Below are 27,796 nucleotides of genomic sequence, written 5' to 3'. Positions count from 1 at the left end.
AGCCAGAGCAATAAGTGCAGGGAACCCTAGCTCTCTGGATTCTGATGCTGACTGATCATGTGGTCTGTGCATGGGTTGGAAAAGAATTTCCAGACATGAGGCAGAAGGAGAAAATAGAGTTTATGCTGTCAAAACAGCGGGATGGCTCCTTTCGCAGGCCAGTAGCCAATTTTATAGCCTCAAGAGGAAGAAAATTCCTACTGAAAGGATGGCGTTAGGTGAGGATGCTATGCGCGTGCCTGAGTGCCTACTCTTTGTGACCCCATGGACTGTACCCCGCCAGGCTCCTGTGTCCATGGGCTTGTCCAGGCAAGAATACTGGAGTGGGTTGCCATTTCCTCCTGCAGGGGATCTTCCTGACCCAGGGACAGAACTCGCGTCTCCACGTCTCGTCTCCTGCATTACAGGTGGATACTTTACCACTAAGCCACCAGATTGGTCAGGAAGCTATAGGATAGATATTTTACCTGTGAAGTCAGGGAATTGGCCGGTTTAGATCAGGAGGCTTGTGGCAACAGTTGCCATGAGGCTTGGTTAATTGTGGAGATTTTTGTCCTGTGACCTTGGTATAGGGCTCCACAGTTTTGCTGGGGGCTGTTCCTGGGAGACTGGTGCAGATGGGAAAGTTGGCAACAGATGGCCTGAAAAGCCCAGATTAAACAAACCCTAGAGTGACAGGGAGCCACTAGGATCAACCAGAGAGGCCGTGCCACCTGCCTTGCCGATGGTACATATGGTGAGCTGGGGGCATCTAGGGGTCTCAGTCCTTCATCCTTGCACCTCCTTTTCACTCTCTTTTTGTCCCTGGCTGGCCCTCAGCTGCATGCCCTCACAATAAGGCTGCAAGGGACATCCCTCTTGGTCCAGTGGTTAAGAATCCGACTTCCACTGCAGGGGGCACAGGTTCCATCTTTGGTTGGGCAATTAAGATTTCCACATACCACATGGCATGGCCAAAATAAATAAATGACAATAAATTCAAAATGAGGGCGCCTCAGCTCATCCTCACAGGGGACAGCTCCGGGGCTGTCCACGGTCACCAAGCAGCCCCTTTGGTGGCCGCCACACCCAGGGTAGTTGCAGACACAGCAGCCCATGATAAGAGGAGAGGAGCAGCCACAGGAGGCTGACATCAGCTTGTGATTTCCGATCAGTTAGGCCAGAGCTGATAATGAGAAGGCGCTGCCCGCGATGGCCACACTGCCAGCTGCTGCTGAGTGCTGAACCTCCGAGGGCTCCGTTCTTGGCCCTTTATCTTGTCCTAAACTTTTTCACTTCGCTCATTCATTCCCTCCTTCATTCCTTCATCCACTTATCCATTTGTTTTATTTACTGAGCTCAACTGTCTCTCCACATTCTCTTATCTTGTGATGGATAGAATAATGAATAAGACCTAGCTGCTTCTTTCTCAGAACTTCCTGGGGGAGGGCAGAGGGATGAGGCAGACACGTGACCTAAGAATACAAAGATGCTTGATAAAATTGGGAGTCCACTCACATGAGTGGGACCGAAAAGAGGTGGCTATAAGGGAGTCTCCTGGTGGTCCAGTGGCTAAGACTCTTCGCTCTCAATGCAGGGAGTCCAGGTTTGATCCTTGGTCAGTGAACTAGATTCTGCAGCCAAGTAAAAAAAAATTTTTTTTAAAAGAAATAACTATAAAAGGGAAGCTGAGCTATAGAGCAAATGGTTTAAATTTCTGGTCTTTTTTTGTTTGTTTTTCAAATGGCCTCTTCTCCAAAATGAAGAGATGGAACCAACCCACTCAGCCCTTTCAGAGAAGGGTCAATGACTTCTCCTTTGGTTGCAAAGGAGAAACCCACGTACCAGAAACCAAATGCAAACAATCTTAACGGAAAAGGAAGGGGCCATTTATCAGATCACATAGTTGAACAATTAAGAGAAGATTCTAGGCCTCAGGGTTCCAGGCACAGCTGAAACCAGGCGGTCATGCAGTCAGCAATCTGCCTCTCTCCAGAGCCATTTAGCCATTAGGCCAAATCTGATGATAGCACAGAAGTTCTGAGTTTTTTTCCAAAGGTCTAGAAATGTGTTGGAGAGGCCCCTAAGTATTGCTTGGCTTCCAAATGTGAGAAGAAGAAAGAATACGACAAACTAGCGAGCGCATTGCCTTGGAGGCGATCTGCTCCCCAGCACTGCTCTCTCCTCATCACCAAGGTCAGCAGATACTTTTTCCTGCTCTGCATCCATGTCCTCTCTGCAGGCTTGGACATCGTAGACTGTCATGTCCTTGACACTGTCCTCGCTCCCGCTTCCACAGCACTCCACTTCTCCTCCTTCCTCCCTGACCTGTTTTTCCCACTTCTGTTCTGAAGGAAGGATGGTTAGGAGTGAGGCAGAAGGGTTGGGAGATAATCCCACTGCCCACATGAAGGCCTGGAGGTGGGAGATGGCCTGGATCTTTAAGGAACTACAGTCATTCAGGACTTCTGGAGGTGTCAGAGCGAGAGGACAAAGCCCGAGGGTGGGGATCAAGGAAGGACCAGATCATTCCTTGCAAATCACGTGAAGGAATTTCGCTGTTCTCTTGAAAGTAATAGGGTGCTATTGGGGGTTGTAACAAAGGTGTAACAGGATCAGATTCATGTTTCACTCTAAGAAAGAGACCTTCGGCTGTGAGGTGGAGGCAGGTAGACAGCAACGGGTCGTAATAATTTAGGAGAAAGACGATAATGATCTCATGACTGCCATGGGGATGGGAAAAAGGGGGGAACAATTCATGAGACAGTGATAAGACTTGGTGCCATTGAGTGACACCCAGGTTTCTGGTTCTGAGATGAGCAGCAGAGAAGTGGGTTTTGAGGGTGAAATGATGAACTGGGTTTGTAACCAACTGAGCTGGAGAAGCTTGGGGGCATTTAGCCAGAGTGTCTGCAGTGGGAGGTGCTTGGTGTGTCTGGAGCTCCAGAAAGAATCCTCAGTTCCCTGCATCCAGCCAGCACCAGAGGGGGGCCCCGGGAGGTGCCACCTCCCACCTGATCAGAATGAAGAATGTCAGTGGAACTTCCCTGGGAGTCCAGTGATTAAGACTCCACACTTCCGCTGCAGGAGGTGCGGGTTCGATCTGTGGTCAGGGAACTAAGATACTGCATGCCTTACAGCACAGCCAAAAAAAAAAAAGCTCCAGTGGCTGTGGCTGACCACAGACACTTCTCTAGAAAGAGACCTCACAGCAGGATGTGCTCTGGGAGGAGCTTCGAGGGCCATGGGGAAAGGGAAGGAAGAGGAGGGGACAGAGCCAGGCCTTGTGACACTGGGCTTTTCTCTGCAGGGCTAGAGCTGCAGACACCCATCGTCCGGGACTGGTGGCCTCCCTGGGCAAGACTGTGGGCCGCTGAGTTGCTGCTGAGTCAAGGTAGGTGCTGGCTGGAGGCAGGGTCTCCAGGGAGGGATCTGGGAGGAGCAGATGGAGGGTCCCGGAGGAGGGACGTTGGAAGGGGAGCCCATGGGGGCCGAGACATCCCTAGCCCTTATGAACACACACCCAGCATTTCTGAGACAGGTCACCCAGGTATGGTGGCTACTAGGACCGCTCTGCCAGGTTAAGATTACTCAACCCATTTTCACAAGAAAAAAGGATGCAAGACCCTGTGAGAAGACCTCTCCTTTCTTCTCCAGATCCAATAAATGCCCATAATGAAGGACTAATTATTCCTCCCTGGTGCTGCAGAGTACATTCATTAGCCTGTTGGATTCCTACAGGCGATTGGAGGAAGGCTGGATATGTATTAATACTGCCCATTTATTGATCGGGAGACAGAGGCTTAGACGGATGGAGCAACTTGCCAAAGATTGTAGAGTGGGGAAGCAAGATGCAGGACTCTGAGAGAATCTTCTGGGCCCCCATCTGTGTCCCTCCTGGGACACCATCTGTCCCTGTCTGTCCCAGGTCTTGGCTACTCTCTGCACACACACACACACACACACACACACACACACACACACACACGAAGAGGCCCAGCTGGCATGGGGTTGAGACCCAACTGTGCATGACCAACACAGACAGTAACAGGTGCCAGGGCCCCTGGCAGAGTGAGGTGTGGGCTCAAATGGAAAAAGTCCCCCAGGGGTGGGGTCAGGGAAGGTTCTGCTCAAAATGTCAACTGGGCCTTGAGGCAGACAGAGGGCTGGTGTGCAGAGATGGGGCTGCAGGCATCTCGCTGAGGGGGGCAAACTGCAAACACAGAGGAGGAAGGTGGTGTGATGGCAGGAAAGAACAGCTAGAGGTTTGGTTTGGCTGCTAATGCATGCGTTTGGGGAGGACCAACCAGTAGGGGCCTGTCCTGTTTATTTATCTGTAAATAAGTGTCTTTTGAATATCATTATTTTGAGTCCTCACAGAAACCCTATGAGTCAGGTGCTATTATTAAGTCTTATTTAAAGATAGAGAAACTGAGGCACAAAGGCTCTAAGCCACATGTTGCCATAGCAACAAAGAGATTTGGTACCCAGCAGTCTAGCGCCCAATGCTACCTGCCCTAACACTGTGTGGCTCCCCTCTGTTACCTCCTCGGCTCCCAGGGTGGGCATGAATGCCAGGCTGACTGGTGGCCACCTGGTCCTCAGGCCTTCCTGGTCTGCATCCAGGCCCCGTCACCTTCCTCCTAGGCTCCCTGCCCCCAGGAACAATACTCTCCTGCCTCCTAGACTGGCTCTCTCACATCCAGGTGTTTCCTTCGCAGTCAGGGGCAGACACAACAAAGGAAGCAGGCCTGCCCAGTCCTCGGGGACAACTGGGAAATAAAGCCCTGAGGGATCTGGAAAGCCCAGCAGGGCCTCGTGGGATGAGAGTTGACGGGGTCCCCTCGGAACCCCAAGCTCTGCCTTTCTACCCCCGCTAATCACATGCTTTAAATCGAAGAACTGGGTGTGTCGCCTGGCAAGTCTGTGTCTATGGAGAGAAAAAAATCCAAGCCCTGGAGATGGCATCTGCCAGATACCCTGGGGGCGGGAGGAAGCGTGGGTGGGAGGAGAGGGAAGTGGCTCCAGGGTGGGATGGTCCCCTCTCTGTGCTAGAGCAGCAGGCAGAGGACAGGAGGGGGCAGAAGTGCATTCCTGGGAAGTTCCATGCCTTTCTTCCCAGGGGGTGGTATAGGTGGGCTGGGTGATGGCTTTTTCTGGCTAAATAGTCTGGCCCAGGAACCAGCAGCGGGGGTGGGAGGCCAGGGTAAGCAGGGCATCAGCTGTAAACTTCATGGCGAAACAGTGACCCAGAGCCTGGCCATCTCAGACCCTCTCAGTCCTGCTGCCTGCAGCCCTTCCTCTGGCCAAGAAGCCTTTCCCACAATCTCCTGCACAGAATGAATGAGCAACAGCTGCTGCAGATAGGGTCCCATCCGCTTCTTGCTGCTGTGTGTCATGGAGCCACCTCTGGTTCTGCGGCTGGTTCTGTGGCCTGTGTTACCCCCCGAGGCAGTGAACAACTGTGCATTTGCACCCTCCCTGAGGACTGTTCGTTGCTAGTGTTCTGTGTTTAAGGAGGAATGTCCTCTGAATCCCGATTCATTCAGACACCCATCCATTCTTTGTCTCTGGTCCCATCCCTTTGACAAGAGCTGTAAGTGTCTAAGATTTACCCTGCTGATAACTAACAAATTGAGGCTTCCCGGGTGGCTCAACGGTAAAGAATCCACCTGCCAATGCAGGAGAAACGGGTTCAATCCCTGGGTCCGGAAGATCCCCTGGAGAAGGAAATGGCAACCCACTCTAGTACTCTTGCCAGGAAATCCCGTGGACAGAGAAGCCTGGTGGTCTACAGTCCAAGGGGCTGTAAAGAGTTGGACACGACTTAGGGACTAAACAACAACAACCACTAGCAAGTTAGTCTGCCAGTTTTATGGTCGCTGGCAGAAAACACGAGACTCCAGAGTCACAGATCTGTATCACTCGCAGTGAAACAAGCATCATGAGCGTCCTGCCCTCAAATCCCCTGGGAGAGCAAAGAGGTGGCCCCAAGAGGGTGCTGTGCATCACTGCTGAGGAGCCCGGAGCTTTGAAACCCCTAGTGTTCAAAGGGTTGGGAGGGTGGGCTGCCAGCAAACCTGCCACTTCTGCCCTGGAAGGAAACATTGTCTCTATTCCACTGGTGGCCAAGAAATCTGTTCTTGGCCCTGGGGAGGGCAGGCTCTCCGTTCCAAGGTTGTCTGTGATACAGATCTTGAAGAAGTGGTCTGGAACGAACGCTCATGAGGTGGGCACAAACCCATGGAGGATTGCCTGCCAGGGTTCTCCTACTGACTGCTCCCCGGCTGCATTGTCCCCTGAAGTGCCTCCAGCACCCCCTCCTCAGTGCTTAGCTGGCCATTCCCTTCGTTTGGACTGTGTTTTCTGCAGACTTTGCCTGGATTGCTCCCTTCCTCCTCCAGGCTTCTATTCAGAGGTCACCTCCTCGGGGAGACCTTTTCATACTGCACCCCAATCACTGGAACCTCATGATCCTATTCTCAGCCATATTTCTTTAGCACTTCTCAGCTGTATAATTAATACACAACTTAATGATGGCATTTTTGTCTGCACCACCCCCCCCCCACCCACACACACATAGGGCTTCCCCTGTGGTTCAGCCGCCTGCAGTGCAGGAAACCCAGGTTTGAATCTTCAGTCGGGCAGATCCTCTGGAGAAGGAGATGGCAGCCCACTCCAGTATTCTTGCCTAGAGAATCCCATAGAAAAAACAGCCTGGTAGGTTCCCAATCCATGGAGTCACAAGAGGCATGGGGACATGACTTAGTGACTAAACCACCCCACCACCCCCCGCAACAAACCCACAGGTAGTACAAGTTTTATGCGAGCAGGTGTTTGTCTGTTTTTAACTTACTACCGCATCTCCAGGACCTGGAGTAGCATCTGACACTTAGGAGAGGCTCAAAAAATACTCATTGTCTGAATGAATGAATCCATCCACTTATCTGATCTTCAGAGGAAGACCTGGTTCTTCTCACTTGAATCTGTAGGACAGATAAGGCTCTGTCATATAGAGCAAGTGAGACGAGGAGCGAGTAGCTCAGGCTGGGAGTTGGGGTTGGGGAGTGAGAGGCCACGGTGTGTGACCTTGGGGATGCTCCCAGGTCGTTGGAATTTTCCCTTTGGCCACTTCCCATGCTCTTGGTACCCACTGCTGGGAATCTTCTGGATTGGTGGCCGAGGCTGGTGTGTTTCTGTCCCACAGTGTCATGTTCTTGCTGTGATCGGGAGCTGGATTGGTGGCCAAGGCTGGTGTGTTTCTGTCCCACGGTGTCATGTTCTTGCTGTGACCGGGAGAGCAGGGAGAGGGCAGGGGCTTGCGAGCTGAGCTTGGATGTGCCATTTGCTTGGTCAGCGATGCATAAAAAGAGCCACAGTCCAAGACGGAGCCCGGCCCAGTCCCTCCCGCAGAGGGTGAGCACAGTGTCCTGACCACTCCATCCGGGCCCCCCTCCCCACGGGAAGGCTATCTCTTTACCAGGATTCTGAGCATCAGCCTCATCTCTGTGACCTGTGCCGTCTGTCGTGCCAACCGTGCCAAACAGACTGGCTTCCGCTCCCTCACCTAAGAATGGTTTGGAGTCAGGGACCCTGTGTTGTCTTCACCTGAGTGCCTGACAGTCACGATACAGTCAGGGGCTACGGAGGAGTAGAGAGGTGTACCATAAATGTTTATCGAATGACTCACATGGCACCTCGGGGCAACTCCAACTCCCAGCTCACGTCAGGCACATCTGTAATGAACTCTTCTCTCTTAGAACTGGGGCCTGGCTGGAAGTGGACAGTCCCCAGCTTACGATGGTTGGACTTAAGGTTTTTCGACCTTACACTGGTGGAAAGGCAAGGTGCATTGAGTCGAAACAGTGCTTCAGTTTTTGATCTTTTCCTGAGCTAGCATACCGGGTATGATCCTCTCTCGTGCTGCTGGCAGGGCAGTTCCTAGCCAGCCGCACGATCACAGGGGTCAACAGCTAGCACGCTCACAACCATTCTGCATCCAGACAAGCATTCCGTTTCTCAGCACTTCACTAGCAGATAGGCTTTGTGTTAGATGGTTTTGCCCAACTGTAGGCTCATGGAAGAGTTCTGCGCATGTTTAAGGTGGGCGGGGCCAAGCTGTGATGTCCTGTAAGGGTAGATGTGTTCAATGCATTCAACATAAGATATTTTCAACCTACAGTGGGTTTGTGTGTGTTAGTTGCTCAGTCGTGTCTGACCCTTTGCGACCCCATGGACTGAAGCTCCCCAGGCTCCTCTGTCCATGGGATTTTTCAGGCGAGAATACTGGAGTGGGGTGCCTTTCCCTTCTCCAGGGGATTGTCCTGGCCTAGGAATCGAACCTGGGTCTCCTGCATGGCAGGCAGAGTCTTTAACATCTGCGCCACCAGGGAAGCTCTAACGATGAGCTTATTGGGATGTAACCCTATTGCACGGCTCTGCTCATTGCAACTAGAGAAACGCCTGTGCACAGCAACAAAGACCCAAAATGAACAGACATATAGATGCATAATTTAAAGAGATGAGGCATGGATAAGATAAGAAAAAGTGAGGCAATCATTCTTCACTAGTACAGCTGAGCTATAGGCTCCTTCATGGGATGCATGCTCAGAAATGATGAAATTAGCACAGGCCACTTACTATTTATTAATGACTCACTGATAACTGTCCTCGGTCTCTGTGAAATAAATGTGTTCTCATGCTTGTTGTGAGGTAATAAATGTGTTCTCATGCTTGTTATGCGGTCAGTGTGCCAATTGTGGACTGAGAATGTGACGAGTAGGGTCACACTGCGGTCAGTAAGAAGTCACGGACAGGTAGACCCCCAGCTCCTAAGGGTAAGAAACTGTGTCTCATTTACTTATCTCTAAACACTAGGGCCTTTCACAATTTCCGCCCTGTGAATAGTGTTCCATAGGTGCACTTTGGTTTACTCAGTGATCTCAGCCCCTAGAATTACTGCCAGGAGCTAGGGAGGAGCATCCTTGGGCCTTGGAGCAGCCCAAATAGATGTTCTAAGCCCACTGCTGAAACAGCATTCACACCAGAGAAAAGAAGCCATTCAGTGTGGGATGGAGGCTTCCTTTAGCTGCCAACAGCCCCTGGAATCTTCACCGTGTTACAGCCTAGTGCATGCAATCAGCTCCCACGACATTCACCCAGAACACCTCAGAGGCATGTCCAGGTGCCTGAAAGGGCAAGCTTTATTTCCTGAGAAGTTCACATCACCCTGAACTGAAGCAAATGCAATGTTGATGCGTTCCAAGAAATGACCTGGGTTCTGCATATTTCCTGTCTGATGCAGACTTGACCCCGAGGGCTCTGCCCCACACGGGTGTGGTCAGCAGCCCAAAGGACAGGAAACAGATTACACAGGTCCCCTCAGAGGAACAAGGGGGTGGTGCAGAGAATCCCCAGGTCCCACACAAATATATATGGATGCTGGATAAATGTTTGATGAGTGAGCGAGTGAATGAAGAATGAATAAGCAGGCTTTGTGACAGTGACTGTTGAAGCTTCTTAGAATTTCACTTTCAAGAAAAAAATCAGCCCAGGGTTTCTCTGGTGGTACAGTGGATAAGAATCCACCTGCCAATGCAGGGGACACAGGTTCGATCCCTGGTAGGGGAAGATTCCACACGCCACAGGGCAGCTAAGCCCGTGAACCACAACTATTGAGCCCCAATGCTGCAAGTGCTGAAGCCCGCAAGCCCTAGAGCTCATGCTACACAAGAGAGGCCGCCTCAGTGAGAAGCCGGAGCACCACAACCAAGAGTAGTCACTGCCTGTCGCAACTAGAGGAAGCCTGAGTGTCAGCAAAGACGCAGCACAACCAAATAAATACATAAATGTTAAAAATCCACCCAGATCATCCACAGCTTTACAAGTAGAGCTGATTTACAATGTCATGTAAGTTTCAGGTGTGCAGCGTAGCAATTCAGTTTATGTGTGTGTGTATATATGTATATGAATAAATATATAGTGCTTCCCTGGTGGCTCAGATGGTCAAGAATCCGCCTGCCATGCAGGAGAACTGGACTCAATCCCTGGGTCCTGAAAAGATCCCCTGGGGAAGGGAATGGCTGCCCACTCTAGTATTCTTGCCTAGAGAATCCAATGGACAGAGGACTCTGGTGGGCTACAGTCCATGGGGTCGCAAAGAGTCAGACGTGACTAAGCGACTAACATTTTCACTTTCAAGAATAAATATATGCATATATTTATTATTTTTTCAGATTATTTTCCCTTATATGTTATTATACAGTTATAATAATATATATTATAATACATATACATTACAGTGCATATGTATAGTATAATAATAAAATATAATATTGAATTCGGTTCCCTGTGCTATACAGCAGGTCTTTGTTGGTTATCTTTTTTTCAAATTTTTATTTATTTATTTATTTTTTGTTGTGCTGGGTCTTCATTGCTGCATGAGGGTTTTCTCTAGTTGTGGTGAGCGGGGGCTACTCTTCATCGTGGTGTATGGGCTTCTCATTGCAGTTGTTTCTCTTGTGGCACACACGCTTAGTTGCCCCATGACATGTGGATTCTTCCCAGACCAGGAATCAAACTCATGTCCCCTGCATTGGCAGGCAGATTCCCAACCACTAGACCACCAGGGAAGTCCCCCAATTTCTATTCTTTCCAGCTGAATATGACAGAACAAATTTCTCATGTCCTCCCCAATAGTTGATGTTACTCTTTTTTCTAATCTCTGCCAATGGTTTGGCACATTTTTGCATTCATTTTGATGATTATCATTCAGTTCAGTTCAGTCACTAATGTCCGGCTCTTTGCAACCTCATGGACTGCAGCACGCCAGGCTTCCCTGTCCATCACCAACTCCCAGAGCTTACTCAAACTCATGTCCATAGAGTTGATGATGCCATCAAACCATCTCATCCTCTGTCGTCCCCTTCTTCTCCTGCTTTCAATCTTTCCCAGCATCAGGGTCTTTTCTTAGGAGTCAATTCTTCGCATCAGGTGGCCAAAGTATTGGAGTTTCAGCTTCAGCATCAGTCCTTCCAATGAATATTCAGGATTGACTTCCTTTAGGATGGACTGGTTAGATCTCCTTGCAGTCCAAGGGACTCAAGAGTCTTCTCCAACACCACAGTTCAAAAGCATCATCTCTTCAGTGCTCAGCTTTCTTTATAGTCCAACTCTCACATCGCTGATTATCATTAGACTAGAATTATTCAGAGTACATTATAATTTTAATACTTTGAATTAAACTATTTGATATTTATCTTATAATTTTACATCTGTATTTATAAGTGAGCCAGATCTATTTTTTCTTCTGTTGTGGTAAAATTATACATATCATGAAATTTACCTGTTTTAACTACCTTAAAGTGTACAGTTCCATGGTATTAAGTACATTTACAATATTGTACAATCATGACTACTATCTATTTTCAGAAGCTTTTCATCATCCCAAATAGAAACTCTGTGCCCATTAAACAGTGACTCCCCATTCCTACCTCCCCCCAGCCCCTGGTCACCTCCATTATATTTTGTCTTTGTGAATTTGCCTATTTAGATGCGTCATGAAAGCGGAATCATATAATATTTGTCCTTGTGTGTCTCACTTATTTCATTTAGCATGATGTTTCATGCTACGTTGCAGCACGTATCAGAATTTCATTCCTTTTAAGGCTGCATAATTTTCTGCATACACCACATTTTGTGTGAACACTTGGGACTCTTTCCACCTTTTGGCAATTTTTAAATAATGGTGCTATGAACATTGGTGTACAAATGTCTGTTAGTCCTTATTTGCAATTCTTTTGGGTGTTTACCCAGGAGTGGAATTCCTGGTAAACCATACAGGGAATCTCTGTTTAACTTTCTGAGGAATCACCTTACTGTTTTCCATAGCAGGTGCTCCGTTTTACTTTCCAGCCAGCCATGAACCCAAGTTCTCATTTCTCCACACCCTTGCCAACTGTTGTATTTATTTTTTTAAAATAGCTATCCTGGTGGATGCAGAGTGTTTCCTCTATTTTTGTAAACTATCCTCATTAGATTTTCATATCAAGGGTAGGCTGCCTTCTTCAGAGAATCTTTTCTTCTTTCTCTATGCTTTGGAACAGTTTTTGCTTTACTCTGCATATTTGAGATAACTTATCAGAGGAGCCATCTGAGCCAGATGTCACTTTCTTTGAGGGCTTTCTCTGTTTCCTCACTGGTTACCAATATAAGCAATTTCTCTGAGTTTTCTAGAACCTTTTGAGTTATTTTTATTTTCAGAGAAAACTGTGTGATTTCGAGGATTCAGGGCTTTCTTTGTATAGATCAATGTCCTATGTGATGTTTATCATTCCTAATATTGTCTCTTTTTTCTCTCTTGATTAGCTGTCCCATGTGTGTAGGTTTTTTTTTTTTCTTCTTCTTCTAAGAACAAGCTCTTGGATCCTTTCAGAGTTCCTCTGCTTCTCACTTGGGGAGTGTATTGCTCTGGGAAGCTAACTCTGGGAGTCCCTCCCTCTGCGGTCCCAGTGGGGCAGCTTGTGGTCATGATAGAGGGCTTGAGCTCTCGAGCTAGATGGTCTGAGTTCAAGTGCTCATTCTTTTACTAAGTACCTGACCTTGAATCAATATTTAACCTCTGTGCTTCAATTCCCCATTTGTAGAATGGGGAGAAAAGAGTACCTACCTGACTCATTGGAAAAGACCCTGACACTGGGAAAGATTGAGGGCAGAAGGAGAAGGGGGTGACAGAGGATGAGGATGGTTGGATGGCATCACCGACTCAATGGACATGAATTTGAGCAAACTGTAGGAGATAGTGAAAGGACAGGGAAGCCGTGTATGCCATCATGGTCCATGGGGTCGCAAAGAGCTGGACACGGCTTGGCCACTGAACAGCAACAGCATAAGGTTAATATTAAAGAGTGAATAGTTTGGACTTCCCTGGAGGTTTAATGGTTAAGACTCTGCACTTCCACTGCTGGGGTGGCTTGGTGGGGGCATGGGTTTGACCCCTGGTCAGGGAACTAAGGTCTCACAGGCCAAACAGTGTGACCAAAAACAAACAAAACACTGAGAGTGAAGAGCTGACAGTTTTTAAATTTTTAGAAGAGTGCCTGGCATGTAGCAAGCATCACAGAAGCACTTCTTAAATAAATCTAGACTCCCCTTCCATGTAGGAGAAGCCTCGGTCCCCTGGTCTCCTCTCCATTCCACACACAGACTTTCTGCACTTTCTCACCACTTACACTGTCTCTTATTTTGCAGAACCGCCTCTTTGCAGAAAAACAACCAATTTACTTTCCATTCTGCTGCCTGAGACAACCACATCCTCCTCTTACACATACCCCAGGCTCCCATGGAGAGCTCAGGTCAGTATGGCTGGGGGGAGAGGGGTCTGCAGGGTAGGGGAGGCCCCTCTTGAAGGTGAGAATGCCCCAAGGGCTGGCAAGGCCACCCTCCACCCAGCCCAGCTGGGAGATCCCCACTCAGCTGCCCAAATGTGACAACATTGTTGAGAGATGGACATCCATGCGCTTGTATGAGTCCCAGCTGCTAGCAGATCACTCAGCTGGACTTTGGGAGTAATGACAGTGAAAGCCAATATGTATTGCCAAATACTTGCATTTATTTAACAAAAATCTCCATGGCACTTACAATATATCAAGTAGTGGAAAAAGCACCCGACAAATATTAACTTGTTGAGTCTTCACAAAGACCCCGTAAGACAGATAGCATTATTGCCTTCATTTCACAGAACAGGAAAGTGAGAGAGGACACATAGATAGTATGTGGTCCAAACAGGATTTGAGACAGTGGCATCACTGACTCAGTGAACGTGAGTTTGAGCAAACTCTGGGAGATAGTAAAGGACAGGGAAGCCTTGCTGCAGTCCATGGAGTTGCAAGGAGTCGGACATGACTTAGCAACTGAACAACAGCAATTGGATTTGAACCCAGCAATCTAGCTCCAGCGTCCAGGCTGTGAATGACTTCACTGTGGGCTGCCTCATGCAAACATCAGAAGGATTCTGCGAAGTAGGGATATCAGTACAATTGTCCTCATTTTACTGAAAGAGAAACAGGCTCAGAGAAGTTAGGTAATTTGCTGGAAGCTACCCAGCTGGTTGGTGGCAGAGCTAGGATTGGAACCTAGGCCTGGCTAATTCCAAGACCCACACTCTTCTCCCTGCACCATCCTGGGATAACAAGCAGAGATGACCCTACCTCCAAGATGTATATCAACTAATGTTCTTCCAGCAAGTAAGAAACCACTCCTCCCCCCACCAGGCATAGACTCTACTGTCATTGAAGATCCCTGTCTCTGGGAATGGTAAGGGACACGCCGAGGCAGGCACAGCTACCAGCTTGTTATCATTCCCAAGACAAGCATCCCTTTCCACACCCTGCTTACCCTCAGAGAGCTTTACCCAATCAGAAGACGCGTCAAATAATGACTCCCCCAATGAGAAGAGCGTCAACCAGTGAATCACCCAATGAGAAGAAGCTTCAATCAGTGAATCCCCCAATGAGAAGAAACTTCAACCAGTGAATCGCCCAATGAGAAGAAGCCTCACCAGTGACTCTTGGTGTCTCAGTATTCCTGGTTTTCTTTAACCAGCTGGGATTTGGGCTGGGAGGACAGGGGTAGCGGAACACTGTGAAAGTCTCCTAAATATTTCAAAATCAACTTACTTTGCACTCACTTGAATTACAGTTAAGACCCACCATGCTGTGTTTTAAGAAGAGAGTGAGTGAGTGAGTGAAGTCGCTCAGTCGTGTCCAACTCTTTGCGACCCCATGGACTGTAGCCTATCAGGCTCCTCTGTCCATGGGACTTTCCAGGCAAGAGTGCTGGAGTGGACTGCCATTGCCTTCTCCAGGGGATCTTCCCTACCCAGGGATCGAACCTTGCCTCCCGCATTGCAGGCAGACGCTTTACCTTCTGAGCCACCAGGGAAGCCCTTGAGAAGAGAGGTGTACCGGTAAACTTTCTTTGGATACAAGCAATAGAAACCCATATGGTTCATTTAATTTTCAAAAATATAGCGGAGCATGGAAGGAACAACTGAAGCACCAGGCAGCAGAAAAGACAAGGAACAGAGTAGATCTGCCAGCAGAACAGGAAAAGGGAGGTTTTCTTCACTCCAGTCCATCATCCACACAAGGGTCACCCAGAGGGCAAGGAGAGCCTGTTGGCCAGCTTGGTTCTGTGCCACTCCAAGGCCAGTCTCACTGAGATTACAGTGAGTAAAGAAGGCTACTGGGCAGGCAGGACCACCAGCATCCACTCTCAAAGATGCGACAGATGGCCCCCACCCTCCCAAAGTTCAGTGGGTGAGAGAAACATCCTCCAACCAGGATGCTTGTCTGGGAGCGCGAAAGAGGAGCTTTCTCATCATGACTAGGACAGAGTTGTCCTGGCTGACTTCCCAAATTACAGTTGTTTTTTTATATTGCTCCACCTTTCTACAGTTCTCAGAGTCCTCTCATCCTAGGGTCAAGAAGAGGGGCTGCAGAAAATGAAGATGTTTATTTTGAGGGCAAAAGAGCAGTGTTTCAAGGGCACCAATGGTATTGCTGTTTTGTCATTCCTGCGAACAGGGGCAAGATTGCAAACCTTTTTAGAACCATCTGAGCCTTTATTCCACATGCAGGGAAGGCGGAGGTAAGGCACAGGATGGAAGAGGAGCAAGAACTGTATTACTCCCGTCAATGGCGCATCTGGGTGCTGGGCACATAAATGTCAGTGAACAACGGATAGGCTTCCCTGTGGTCCAGTGGTTAAGACTCCATGCTTCCCCTTCAGGGGGCGCAGCTTTGATCCCTGACCATCCTGACCCTGGGAGCTTCATTCTGTGTTGCATCATGTGGGATCCTTCCTTGCAGCCCGCAAGCTCTGGATCTTGTGTGCTTAGTTGTCCCACAGCATGTGGGTTCTTAGTTCCCTGACCAGGGATCAAACCCAGCTCCCTTGCATTGCAAGGCAGATTCTTAATCGCTGAACTAGTGGGGAAGTCACAACCTTCATTTTTAATTCAGGGATGATTGTCCTCTGTGAACTCTGAGCATCTTGTCATTTTACTCCTTCCCTTACAGAACAGATATCAGATCTCTAAACTAAGACAGTGATTCTCATTAGAATTAGGTTAATTCTGTAATCCTGTACATTCGAGTCTCCTGGGGAGCTATTTTTAAAAATTGATTATTAGTCCCCACCCTCAGATATCTGATTTTTTTGGTTTGGAGTGGGCTGTGCATTGGCAGTTTTGAAAGCTCTCCAGGTAGTTCTAATGTGCAGCCAAGGTTGGGAACTAGGGGAAAAGACAACACCCAAGAGTAGGTTGGGGAGAGATTTGATTGTCTAGGATCACAGGGCAACAGAGAGCTGGCACTGCCAAGTCCTAGGTCAGCTTTGAATGGCCGGAAATTGAGGAGCAGACCCCAGACTAGGGGGTCCCTCTGCGGTCAGGACCCTGTCAGCTTTTCTTCTCCTTTCCTTCCTCCCTATTGTCTCTTTAGCTGTGATAACATCTACGCTGGTTGGAGAGCTGGGAACCAGTGTGTATGCGTGTGTGTGGTTTGTCTCTCCACCTTCTTTTCTTTTTTCTTTTTTTAATTTTTCGGCCATACTGCATGGTACTTGGGATCTTAGTTCCCCAACCAAGGGTCGAACCCAAGGGTCGACCAAGGGTCAAGCCCCCTGCAGTGGAAGCATGGATTCTTAACCACTGCACAACCAGGGAGATCCTATGGGAAGTTTTTTTCAGGCAACTTCATCAGGGGTGTTTATTTGTGCATTCAAGCCCCAGGCACACATAAGTAGACACATGCCCACGGTTTCACCGGGGTACACCCTCTTCTCTTTCCCCAGTGAAGAGGTGAATGGTTGCACATAAGATGACAGCTTTAAAGGAAGAGCAATTGGCAAACAGAAAGCTCTGCTCCAGTAGCTCTGTGACCTTGCAAAAATCACCTCTCCCCTTTGAGCCTCATTTCCTCATCTGTGAAATGGGAAGAGAGTCAGCTCCAGGGCCCCTCTGGGTCTGACCTTCTGTGGCTGGACAGGTGACAGAGGTAAGGGTCAGGTCTGTCCCTCTAGATTGCGCAAAACAGGGAGAACAGTATTTATTCTGCCAAACTCACAGGGCTCTGCCCAGAACCCAATGAACTCAACACACCAGAGAACACTTTGTATGTCCCTGAGTCAGAGAACAGTAGCTGCTATAACAAATGACCCCAGTGTCCGCGGATCAACACAACAAATGCTTATTTCTCACTCAGGTAGCTCCTGAATACAGGCTACAGTCTTTCAGGGACTGAGATTTCTTTCCTCTTAGGAACCATCATCATTTCTTCCAAGCTCATGGAGGACAGGGCAGAGGGTTTTATGGCCACACCTGAAAATGCCACATACCACTTCCACTGCATGCCATTGGCCAGAACTCAGTCACATGGCCCCCCCTGAGCCACCACAAGGGAGTCTGGGAAATGTAGTCTTCTCATCTAACCATGACAAAAATCAAACTGGTTTAACATGTGCCGTTGTCTTGCTACACCTACACAAGATTTTCTACGTTTCTACTCTCAAGTGCGATTTAAATGTTAGGGATGAGTAGTTATCTGGATACCTGATAGTTATATCCTGCTCCTGAGTGGAGGAGAGGATAAGGAATGTTGTTTATTTAGTGGCTGTCCTGGATCAAGAATGATGTCAGGGGGAGTCCTGTGGTGGTCCGGTGGTTAAGACTCTGTGATTCCAATGCAGAGATTCAGGGGACATGGGTTCAATCTCTGATTGGGGGACTAAGATCCCATATACTGTGTGGTAGGGCCAAAAAAAGAGAAAGAAGAATGACAACTCTGAGATATTTGAGGCATGAGAAATACTTTCGTGGGCTTAATCAAATCCAGTCCAGCTTCCAGCTCCAGTTTTCCGAGGTCAGGACAGATTCCTGTGTCATTCACTGGGGGCATCACCCCCAGCTCTTTGGTATCCTGTGAGAAGCCCAGAGGTCACAAAGTCTGGATGATGGAAACATCTGTAGGTCTTCAGTCCACGGTGGCTGCAGCCCCCAGAACAGTCTGGTCAGGCTTGTGTGGTCCATGAGACAAGGGGCTCCTCTGGGGACATTCCTGCACCCTGGCCAAGGTGGCCCAGGAGACCACACCAGTGGCACTCAGGTGCACAGAGTTTGGTGCTTAGCTCCCCCCATCTGAGATCTCTGCCACCACCCATCAGCTTTGTCCCAGCCAGCCCTGGTTCTCCTCCTTCCTGGGGTCCCCACAACCCTTGTGCCCTCACAGTCTTGGAGAATCTGACCTCCTGCCCTCAAATTGCCACTTTCTCTCTCTCTTTTTTTAAATTGGAGAGTAATTGCTTTACAGTATTGTGTCACTTTCTTCTGTACAGCATGAATCAGATGTAAGTATACATAACATCTCCCTTGCTTTTAAGTCTCCCCTGCACCGCCCCCCCCATCCCACCCCTCTAGGTCATCACAGAGTACCACGTTGAGCTCCCTGCGTTATACAGTAGATTCTCACTAGCTATCTGTTTTGAAACACGGTAGTGTATAATTCAAAAAGACACGGGTACCCCAGTGTTCATGGCAGGACTATTTACAATAGCCAGGACAGGGAAGCAACCTAGATGTCCATCAACAGATGAATGGATACCGCAGTTGTGGCACATATAGACAGTAGAATATTACTCAGCCATTAAAAGGAATGAAATTGGGTTATTTGTAGTGATGTGGATGAACCTAGTAGAGTCTGTCATATGGAGTAAAGTAAGTCAGAAAGAGAAAAACAAGTATCATATAATAACACATATATATGGAATCTAGAAGAATGGTGCTGATGACCCTGTTGGCAGGGCTGGACTAGAGACACAAATGTAGAGAGTGGACTTGTTGGCACAGTGGGGGAAGGAGAGGATGGGTTGAATTGAGAGAGTAGCATTGACATCTACATGCCAGTCTTCTTTTTAACAAAAAGCAGCAGCCTTCAACCCATCCCTCTGAGACAATCCAGCGTGACTGTCTCAATCAGACAGCCAGGGGTCTCAAGGTCAAGGGGCCGAGGAAAGGATGTAAGTAAGAGAAACAAGGAGAGTGACCTCTCTGAAGCCCTGGAGGAGCCATGCCCTGTCTCAGGAGGGCAGCTGCTCCCCAGCCCCTGTCACTGGCACCTGGGAGAAGAATGCATGCCCAGTGTTGACAGACTTTCCAGAGATGCCAGGAATTCGAGCTTTTATGCAAAATCTCCTCATTTGTGAATGTTGGCAGCTAGTTCAATTTTTTTTTCCCCAAAGACACTCTGCAAGCCCAAACAAGACATGTCTGCAAACCAGATGTGGACCAAAGCCTGAGTTTGTTCTGGCTGCCCAGACTTTCGAAAACAGGGTTTATTTAGGGGTTTTCTCTCCAGGATATTGGCAGAGTTTTTTGTTTTTTTTTAAACTTCTCTATTTTTCTCTGAAACATAAAAACATAACTCCCTGTGCAAAACAGCAGGGGAACCTAAGGCTCCAAAGACAAAGGTTTGGCTACCCTTTTAATAAGTGAGGAAAACACAGTTATTAATATCACAGTTTTAAGTCTCTTGTGTGGTCCATGTTGGGGTGGCGGGGAAAAGGAAGAAAGAAGAGATAGAACGTAGCATATTTTTTAAATAACACACCCTGTGCTCCGTCGCTTCAGTCATGTCTGACTCTTTGGGACCCCCCACCCTGCCACATCGACCCCAACCCATGGACTGTAGCCCACCAGGCTCCTTGGAATTTCCCAGGCAAGAACACTGGCGTGGATTGCCATTACCTTCTCCAGGGGATTGTCCCGACCCAGGGATCAAGCCATGGTCTCTTGCATTGCAGGCAGATTCTTTACCACTGAGCCACTGTGGGAAGCTTAACTCATCCTGCGTTAACTCATTCACCTTCATGCCAGGTGAAACTAGGTAGATGGAAGGACGGCTCGGGACAAGCCTTCTTGCCAGGCAAAATAATTTCCTTGCCAGTTTGGGGAGACGCTGCACTGCCCAGCAGAGTGGCTGGGTGGGCTAATGTGGACTGGAACACCTGCCCACTTCCTGCTCGGAGCCCAAAGGAGACTCAGACCTGGACCTGCCCTGGGCAGGGGGGTGAGTGAGAGGCTGGAGGAAAGTGAGAGTATCAGAGATGCTGGGTGACCCCAGACTTGCAAGGGTCCACACAAGAGTCATGGAAAAGTGGGTCCATGACTGTGACAGCATGGGGTGCCTTGACCTAAACAAACTCTGACTCTTGGGCTGCAACCTGCTGGGTTTTTAGATTTGTCCTCTCTATCTATCCTGGTGGCTCAAATGGCAAAGAGCCTGCCATCAATGCGGGAGACCTGGGTTTGATCCCTCGGTCAGGAAGATCCCCTGAAGCAGGGCATGGCTATCCACTCCAGTATGCTTGCCTGGAGAATTCCACAGACAGAGGAGCCTGGTGGGCTACATACAGTCCATGAGGTCTCCAAGAGTCGGACACAACTGAGCACCTAACACTTTCACATTCTCACCTTTGTCCTGTTGCTGCTGCTGCTGCTGCTGCTGCTGCTAAGTTGTTTCAGTCGTGTCTGACTCTGTGCGACCCCATAGATGGCAGCCCACCAGGCTCCCCCATCCCTGGGATTCTCCAGGCAAGAACACTGGAGTGGGTTGCCATTTCCTTCCCCAATGCATGAAAGCGAAAAGTGGAAGTGAAGTCGCTCAGTCATGTCCAACTCTTAGCGACCCCATGAACTGCAGCCCACCAGGCTCCTCCGTCTATGGGATTTTCCAAGCAAGAGTACTGGAGTGGGTCTCCAGTGCCTTCTCCACACCTTCGTCCTACCTACTTTCAAAGGAACCCAAGAAGAATTAAAATATATGTTTGTAAAGCAGGAGCACCCCAAAAGGAGCAAAGGAAAGAAATCTCCATCTCTTGAGATGAGCAGATTTTTGAGGCAGGGCCTCCGTGTGGCTGTAAGTTTCCTGACAGCTCAGGCAAAAGCGGAACCTTTTGGGGTGTGTGGTTTGTACTGACAACCAGAGACTGCACCCCTGTCTGTAGAGACAGCCCCTCGGTTGGAGCTGATTTTAAAGGGGAACTGATGGCACAGGGAGTGTCTGCCGTACTTCCTGTGTTGGTCCTGATCCTCCAAAAAGCAGACACAGGAGACAAGATTGGACATGCAAGGCTTCATGTGGGGAAACACCTGTGGGATAGAAAACGGACAGGGACCCGGTGAGGGCTGGAGGAGCGCGCGCTCAGACTGTGGGGCAAGCCCAACACTGGAAGAAGGAGAAAGGAAGGAAGGGCTGGGTGGAAATGTGCTAGACTGACCACGGGCTGAGGAACCCCTGAACCAGAGTCAACCGTCCGCAAAGGTTCCTGAGGACGAGCTGGCTTTAGAATCCCTGCTGCTGTCCGTATTGGCTGGAAAGTGATGGATTTCACACCCCGACAGCCCCAAGCTCCTGGATCCCTTAAACTCCTTGTAGTGGGAGATGAGTTAGGTGCATTTTCACAGCTACCACGCTTTCCAAATGTCAGTTACCATCTCCAGAGTTTTGCCATGTCAGCACACTGCTGTTAAAGGGAAAAAAAAATTATCTTGACGTCTGTTAAAATCCTAACGGGAGCTTCCCCGGTGGCTCAGTGGTAAAGAATCCACCTGCCAGTGCAGGAGACTGGGGTTCAATTTCTGGTCTGGGAAGATCCCACGTGCCGAGGAGCAACCATGCCTGAGTGTCACAGCTACTGAGCCTGTGCTCTGGAGCCCTTGAGTCCGCGGCTCCTGAGCCTGCATGCTGCAAGTACTGAAGCCACACACCCTAGAGGCCGTGCTCTGCAACCAGAGCTGTGCCCCCTGGTCGCCACAACTGGAGAAAAGCCCACAGCAACAAGGAAGGCCCAGCACAGCCAAAAATAAATAAATAAGTAAAATTATATATGCATTAAAAAAACCCTAAGGAAGACTTTATTCAAGATGATTGCAATAGAGGAGGGGCCTGGGGCTCAGCTCTAAACAAGGCACAGAGGTAAGGGGATTTGCAGTCGACAAAGAGAGGGAGAGGTCGGTGGCGGAAAACCACTACGAACGGACCTCAGGGCTGGGGGATTCTCGATAGATGGTCCTAACAGGACTCTTGCTGGAGGCAGGTTGAGGAGTTACCCATCAAAGGTGGGGAATAGAGAACTGGATCATGTAGCCGGGGCTTCTCGAATGACTGGCAGCAGGATTCGTTCTAAAACTGGGCTGGGAGGCCAGGGACAGGACAGGGGCTGTGCTGAGAGCCTAGTGGAGAACAAGGCTTCGAGGATCCCGAGTTTGGTCAGGGAGAGAGTCTTTGTCACCTCCTGCCATTTAGCTCATGTATTTCTTTAAGCTGACTTTAAATGTTAGCTTCTTCACACTAGTTGAGGAACTAGTTACATATCTTTTCTCTATATTAAAATCAGTGCAGAATTACTCAGATTTGGGGATCACCTGTATATCACTGAAAAGTGTCTCATGGGACTTCCCTGGCAGTCCAGTGGTTAGGGCCCTGTGCTTCCACTGCAGGGCACAGGGTTTGATCCCTGGTAAGGGAACTACGATCCCGCATGCCTCATGGTGCCACCAAAAAGAAACAAATGGGATTGTCCCACATATCTCTGGCAGTATATATACCTCGCCCTGAGATACTCTGGTTGTACAAAGAACACAAACATGCTGATCAAAAGGCTGTTTTCCAGCCCTGGCCAGGATGCAGGCTGCCAGCTCTAAGTTGATTGCTTCTGGGCTCCTTCTGAGGCTTGAAGAGGAGGCTAAAGGCATTCTCAGGGAAAGAGGAGGTTGGGGGGAGGGTAAGGCTGGGGCAGCTGAGCCTCAGAGCTCCCAGCCTGAAAGCCTCCCCGCCTCCACCCTCTCCACCCCCCACCCCAGATGTGGAGCTGGATCTCCAGCGGAGCGTGCAGGCTGTGCTCCGAGAGCTCAGCGCCCAGGCCCCCGCCCTGCAGAGCAACCGAGGTAAGAACCAGCAGTCCTCCATGCACTCTGTTGGCTCCCCACTACCCCGTCACCGCCCCAGCCAACTCTGCCCATGTGCTCTCAGGAAAGTGCCCCGACCCGGAGCTCACAGGATGAGGGAGGCTTCCAGCCAAGGCCCCATCCTGCTGGAAGTCCTTGGGACCTGAAAGACCCAGATGCCTTCTCTGCCCGCTGGCTCGCCCTCCCAGAGACCGTGGCAGAGCCCATCGGGGGTCTGCCATCCTCTTTCTTAACCACATTCTCCAACTCCCCTTGCAAATAAGATTCCCCTGGCACTGCAGGCCCCTAGGACTCCCCGGCATGTGGCTGAGCTCCAGAAGCCACGTGCACACACCTGTCCCCACTAGCATCCCACCTCTGTCCTTTCTGCCCTGGGAATTCACCGCCCACTGGGGTGAAGATCAGAGCTCCCCCATGTGTGAGAAGCCCACCCATGGGCTCGGAGCCTGGCACTCAAGGCAGTGGGGGGCAGGGTCAGACCTGGGGCTCTGGGGCTCCAAGTCTCAGGGTCCTGCTCAGCACTGTGCCCACCCTCTCCTGGTCCAGGCATGTGGAGGTGGTCCCTGCACAAGAAGGTTGAGCGGGATCCTAGGAAGAGCCCGGTGCTGGTCCGCATCCTGCTCAGAGAGCTGGAGAAGGTGGGTTCTCACTCAGAGAGCTGGGGAAGGTGGGTTCTCACTCAGAGAGCTGGGGAAGGTGGGTTCTCGCTCAGAGAAGGTGGGTGGGTTCTCACTCGGAGAGCTGAAGAAGGTAGGTTTTCGGGCTTCCAGGAGGGGATGAGAGGAAGAAGGGCCATGTCTGCCCATCAGCCCCACGTTCCCCGCACTCTGGTCTTTTGGTTTCCACCATATTTCTCCCTCTCCTGTACTTTCCTGTGAGCAATAGTATCTGCACATTGATTCCCATTATTTGACCTGAGTTAACATCTTTCAGAAAGAATCTCTAGAACACCACCATAAATGGAAAACCCATGTCACTCGACAGAAACAAAAAGCTCCTACAAACATAAATGTATGACTGCTAAGAATGGTCAAAGTTACAATCATCCTTCTCACCACCCAGTGCTCTACAGCTGGGAAAGCTGCACTCCAGGGGCCTCCAGGCTGGGGACTCACCTGTCCTTTGCTGCCAGCTGCTGCCCCTCCCCCATGGAGGTCCCTGTTCCCCTACCCCAATACCTGGGCTCCCGCACCCATGTGCCCCCCCCATCCCTACTGCTCTTCTGCCAAGGCAGGCTCTGGCCCCTTTTCCACACCCCTTGGCCTGATGGGACATTGCCTTCCACCCCATCTCCCACTGGGATGAAGCAAGGCCCCCCCAGCCTCTGGCCCCCTCCATACCCTGTGCTCTCTCCTGTCTTCCAGGCAGAAAGTGAGGACGCCCGCCACATCATCATTCCCTTGCTGCACACTCTAATGTACGTGCTCACTAAGGTGAGCTGGGCTGAGGGTCTGGGTGGTCGTGGTGACCCCGCAAGTGACTGGGCTGGACACCCAGGAGACACCGGGTCTCTGCCTGGGAAGCCTGGAAGAACTACCGCCTACCCCTGTCTGGCTTCCTCCCTTAGCCCTGTCCTTGCCCTGAGACATGAAGAGATGAAACTGGGGAGGTGGGGGGCAGGGGGTAACCCCAACAGAGCAGAAGGGTTGGGAGGAGAGTTGATTTGCTGGAGGAACAGGATGGGGATGAATATCCATCTTGATAAATGTGAATGGAGTGTCTTGCATGAGTGCATACTAGGTCGCTTCAGTCGTGTCTGACTCTTTGCAACCCTATGGACTGTAGCCCCCAGGCTCCTCTGTCCATGGGATTCTCCAGGCAAGGATACCTGCGTGGATTGTCATGCCCTCCTCCAGGGGATCTTCCCAACCCAAGGACTGAACCCATGTCTTTTACATCTCCTGCATTGGCAGGTGGATTCTTTATCACTAGTGCCACTTGGGAAACCTGAATGGGATGTCAACAGGGGAGGAGTCTTAGAGATGATGGGAGAAGAAGCTAAAGGTGTAGACTTGGGAGGCAAGGGTGAGCCCACGTCTCTGGCTCTTCTCCCGTCCCATCAGCCCACCCCAGCCAGGGCCCTTTGTGACCCAGGGCTCTGGGCACCCTGACCCCTCCCTCTCACCCAGGCCACGGGCATCACAGAGGAGCTCCACCGGAGAACATACGCCTTTTGCATGAGGTTGCTGACCCTGCCTGCCCCCTACTGCACGATCGCCCTGGACTGTGCCATCAGGCTGAAAACAGAGACGGCCGTCCCAGGTGAGCACTTGCAGCTCCACCTGAGGTCTCGCCTTCCTCTCAGGATTCCAGGCAGCTCAAAAGCTCCAGCAGCTTCTGGGAAAGTGGGGAACAGGGGCCAGAGACTCAGGGACTGGTTGGCTGAAGCAGTTGCTCTGCAGGGACGCTGTACCAGAGGCTGGTCATTGCCGAGCAGAACCTGACAAGCGAGCTGTACCCCTACCGGGAGAGGTGAGTGGCCCCAGCCAGCGTGCTGCTGCCGGGAGGATGAGCCAGGAGGCTGGACGGAGAGGAGCCCCAGCAGAGCTTCTCATTTGTCCAGCCATGGGGGATGTCCTCCAGGGAGGAAGGGACATCGTCCTCCAGGGGGAATGGGATGTGTCCTTCCCTGGAAGTCCCGGAGAGCAGTCAGGTCTTTCTTCTTGCCCTGGATTCAGAGCTCCCCCATTTTCACCTGCAGAACGTGGATGTGAGCCCTGGGCCATGCTGCGGTTCTGTGGCTCCACCTCCAGCCTGCCCTTGGCTGTGATGTAGCATCAGGCAGCGGGGGGTGGCTCCAGGATTTAAGTAGTTCAGGCCACAGTCACACCATGAGGTCTGGGCTGTGAGTGTAGCCCCTTTTGATAAGATTGAGGACACATCCTTGCTCGTGCTGGAGAGAGGAGCTGATGGGGTTGGGGGTGGGGCAGGGGGTGCAGAACCTCCTTCCCGCAGGCACCTCTGCTGACCTGGTACTGAAAGGGGCAGCCTGGGGCTCAGTGTTCATGGACGTGCAGGGAGTGGAAGGGACCCAGAGGACGTGGCATCAGAGAGCCTGGGTGATAGTTGGGTATGGAGGAGAGGGTGGGAGAATTGAGTATGGAGGAAAGGGTGGGTGAGGCTGGTTTTCCGGTATGATGAAGGCGATGAGAGATGGGGCTCACTTAAGGTTTGGAGTTCCAGTTTCAGTGAGAAGGATATACAGTCCCTCCTGGAGGATAGCGGGGTCACTGGGGCACAACGCTGAGGTGGAGAGCGACATTTCAGTTGGAGTTTCCCTAAACAGGAGACTAGAGGTCCCCAGAGGGACCAGGTGCCCCCCCCAAAGGACTGTGCCTGCTGTTCCTTGCCACAGTCCCCACCGCTCCCTAGTGTTATCCACCCCTCCCCCCACAGACTTTTGAACTCGAAGCTCCTGTTTTTGGAGGAAGTAAATAACTTGGGGGGAGACTGCAAGGCTCTGAGGGTGCCCCTCCAGTGGCCCTCCTCCCCAGGGTCATCCTCATCAGCCCCTGGCCCCCCCACCTCTGCCCTCAGAGTGTTCCTCTTCGTGGATCCTGAGCTGGTGTCTCCCTCCGTGTGCAGTGCCCTGCTGCTGGAGATTGAGGCGGCCCAGGGGCAGCAGACGCCGGAGGCCTGCATGCGCCACGTGATCTCCCACGCCCTGCAGGCGGCACTGGGGGCGGCCTGCCACGCAGGCGCGCTGCAAAGGAAGCTGCTGGTAAGGTCACTGCCCTGCTCACCCACATCCGTTCTCCTCTGTCCATAGCACCTTTCACCCCTTAAGCCAAACATAAATACACATTCACTAAGGAAAATTGGGGAGAAAAATGCAGATGAGCCAAGAAACAAAATAAAAATCACTCGCACCCCTCTACTCAGTCATGTTAGCAATTAACATTCGGTATATTTCATGAATAATACTGATGGTGGCCATCGCAAAAACCACTGTTTTTGTTTTCAAAAAATATTTATTTATTTATTTGGCTGCATTGGATCTCAGCTGCAGCACACAGGATCTTTTAGTTGGGGCATGTGGGATCTAGTTCCCTGACCAGGGATGGAACCCAGGCTCCCTGCTCTGGGAGCAAAAGTCTTAGCCACTGGCCCACCAAGGGAATCCCAGAACCAGTTTTTTGAACGTCTCTTGGGTTCCAGGTACCATGTTAGACCTTTTACATGTATCAGCTTAAAATACCACTGCACTGTGACATGGGTGTACTTATCAAAACAAAGGCACAGAGAAGCCGATCACCTACCTGCGGTGACACAGATAAGAAGTGGCTATGCCTGGATGTGAACCCAGGTGTATCTGACTTCAAGCCTGTGTTTAGTTTCCATCCAGCCCCACCCCTCCCCCATCCTTTTTAACACTGAGATATGCCATATGCAAATATTTTCCTCGGAAAGCTATGCTTCTAACAGGGCAGAGAATTCTCTCTTGCGAACATGCTGTCATTCCTTTAACTCGCTTAACTAGTCCCTTGTTCCTCTTGTGGGCATTTAGTTTGTTTCCTAGCTTTCCTTTCTGACTCTGCATCTGGTAAAGAATCCGCCTGCAATGCAGGAGACCTCAGTTCGATTCCTGGGTCGGGAAGATCCCCTGAAGGAGAGACAGGCTACCCACTCCAGTATTCTTGGGCTTCCCTTGTGGCTCAGTTGGTAAAGAATCCACGTGCAATGGGGGAGACCAGGGTTCAATCCCTGGGTTGGGAAGATCCCCTGGAGAAGGGAAAGGCTTACCCACTCCAGTATTCTGTCCTGGAGACTTCCATGGAGTCGCAAAGAGTCAGA

General features: G+C 50.3%; 1 protein-coding gene across 3 annotated transcripts in view; it reads left to right on the top strand.

Annotated features, from left to right (window-relative positions):
* PIK3R6 (phosphoinositide-3-kinase regulatory subunit 6) overlaps positions 3,283-27,796 on the top strand; it is a 51,034-nt gene continuing 26,520 nt past the window's right edge. For 2 of the 3 annotated variants that reach the window (XM_018064640.1, XM_018064639.1), the window contains exons 1-8: positions 3,283-3,373; positions 13,228-13,331; positions 22,898-22,981; positions 23,549-23,640; positions 24,367-24,435; positions 25,132-25,264; positions 25,405-25,474; positions 26,540-26,723. In XM_018064640.1, the coding sequence (XP_017920129.1) occupies positions 13,319-13,331; positions 22,898-22,981; positions 23,549-23,640; positions 24,367-24,435; positions 25,132-25,264; positions 25,405-25,474; positions 26,540-26,723 (645 nt within the window). In that variant the 5' untranslated portion in view covers positions 3,283-3,373; positions 13,228-13,318. The remainder of the gene's footprint in view (positions 3,374-13,227; positions 13,332-22,897; positions 22,982-23,548; positions 23,641-24,366; positions 24,436-25,131; positions 25,265-25,404; positions 25,475-26,539; positions 26,724-27,796) is intronic. The other variant, XM_018064641.1, reaches the window with a different exon arrangement.

The sequence above is a fragment of the Capra hircus genome, chromosome 19, assembly GCF_001704415.2.
Source record: "Capra hircus breed San Clemente chromosome 19, ASM170441v1, whole genome shotgun sequence".
NCBI classification, from domain to species: Eukaryota; Metazoa; Chordata; class Mammalia; order Artiodactyla; family Bovidae; genus Capra; species Capra hircus.
Note: the sequence above shows the minus strand (reverse complement) of the source record. Positions and strands in the feature narration are given on the sequence as shown.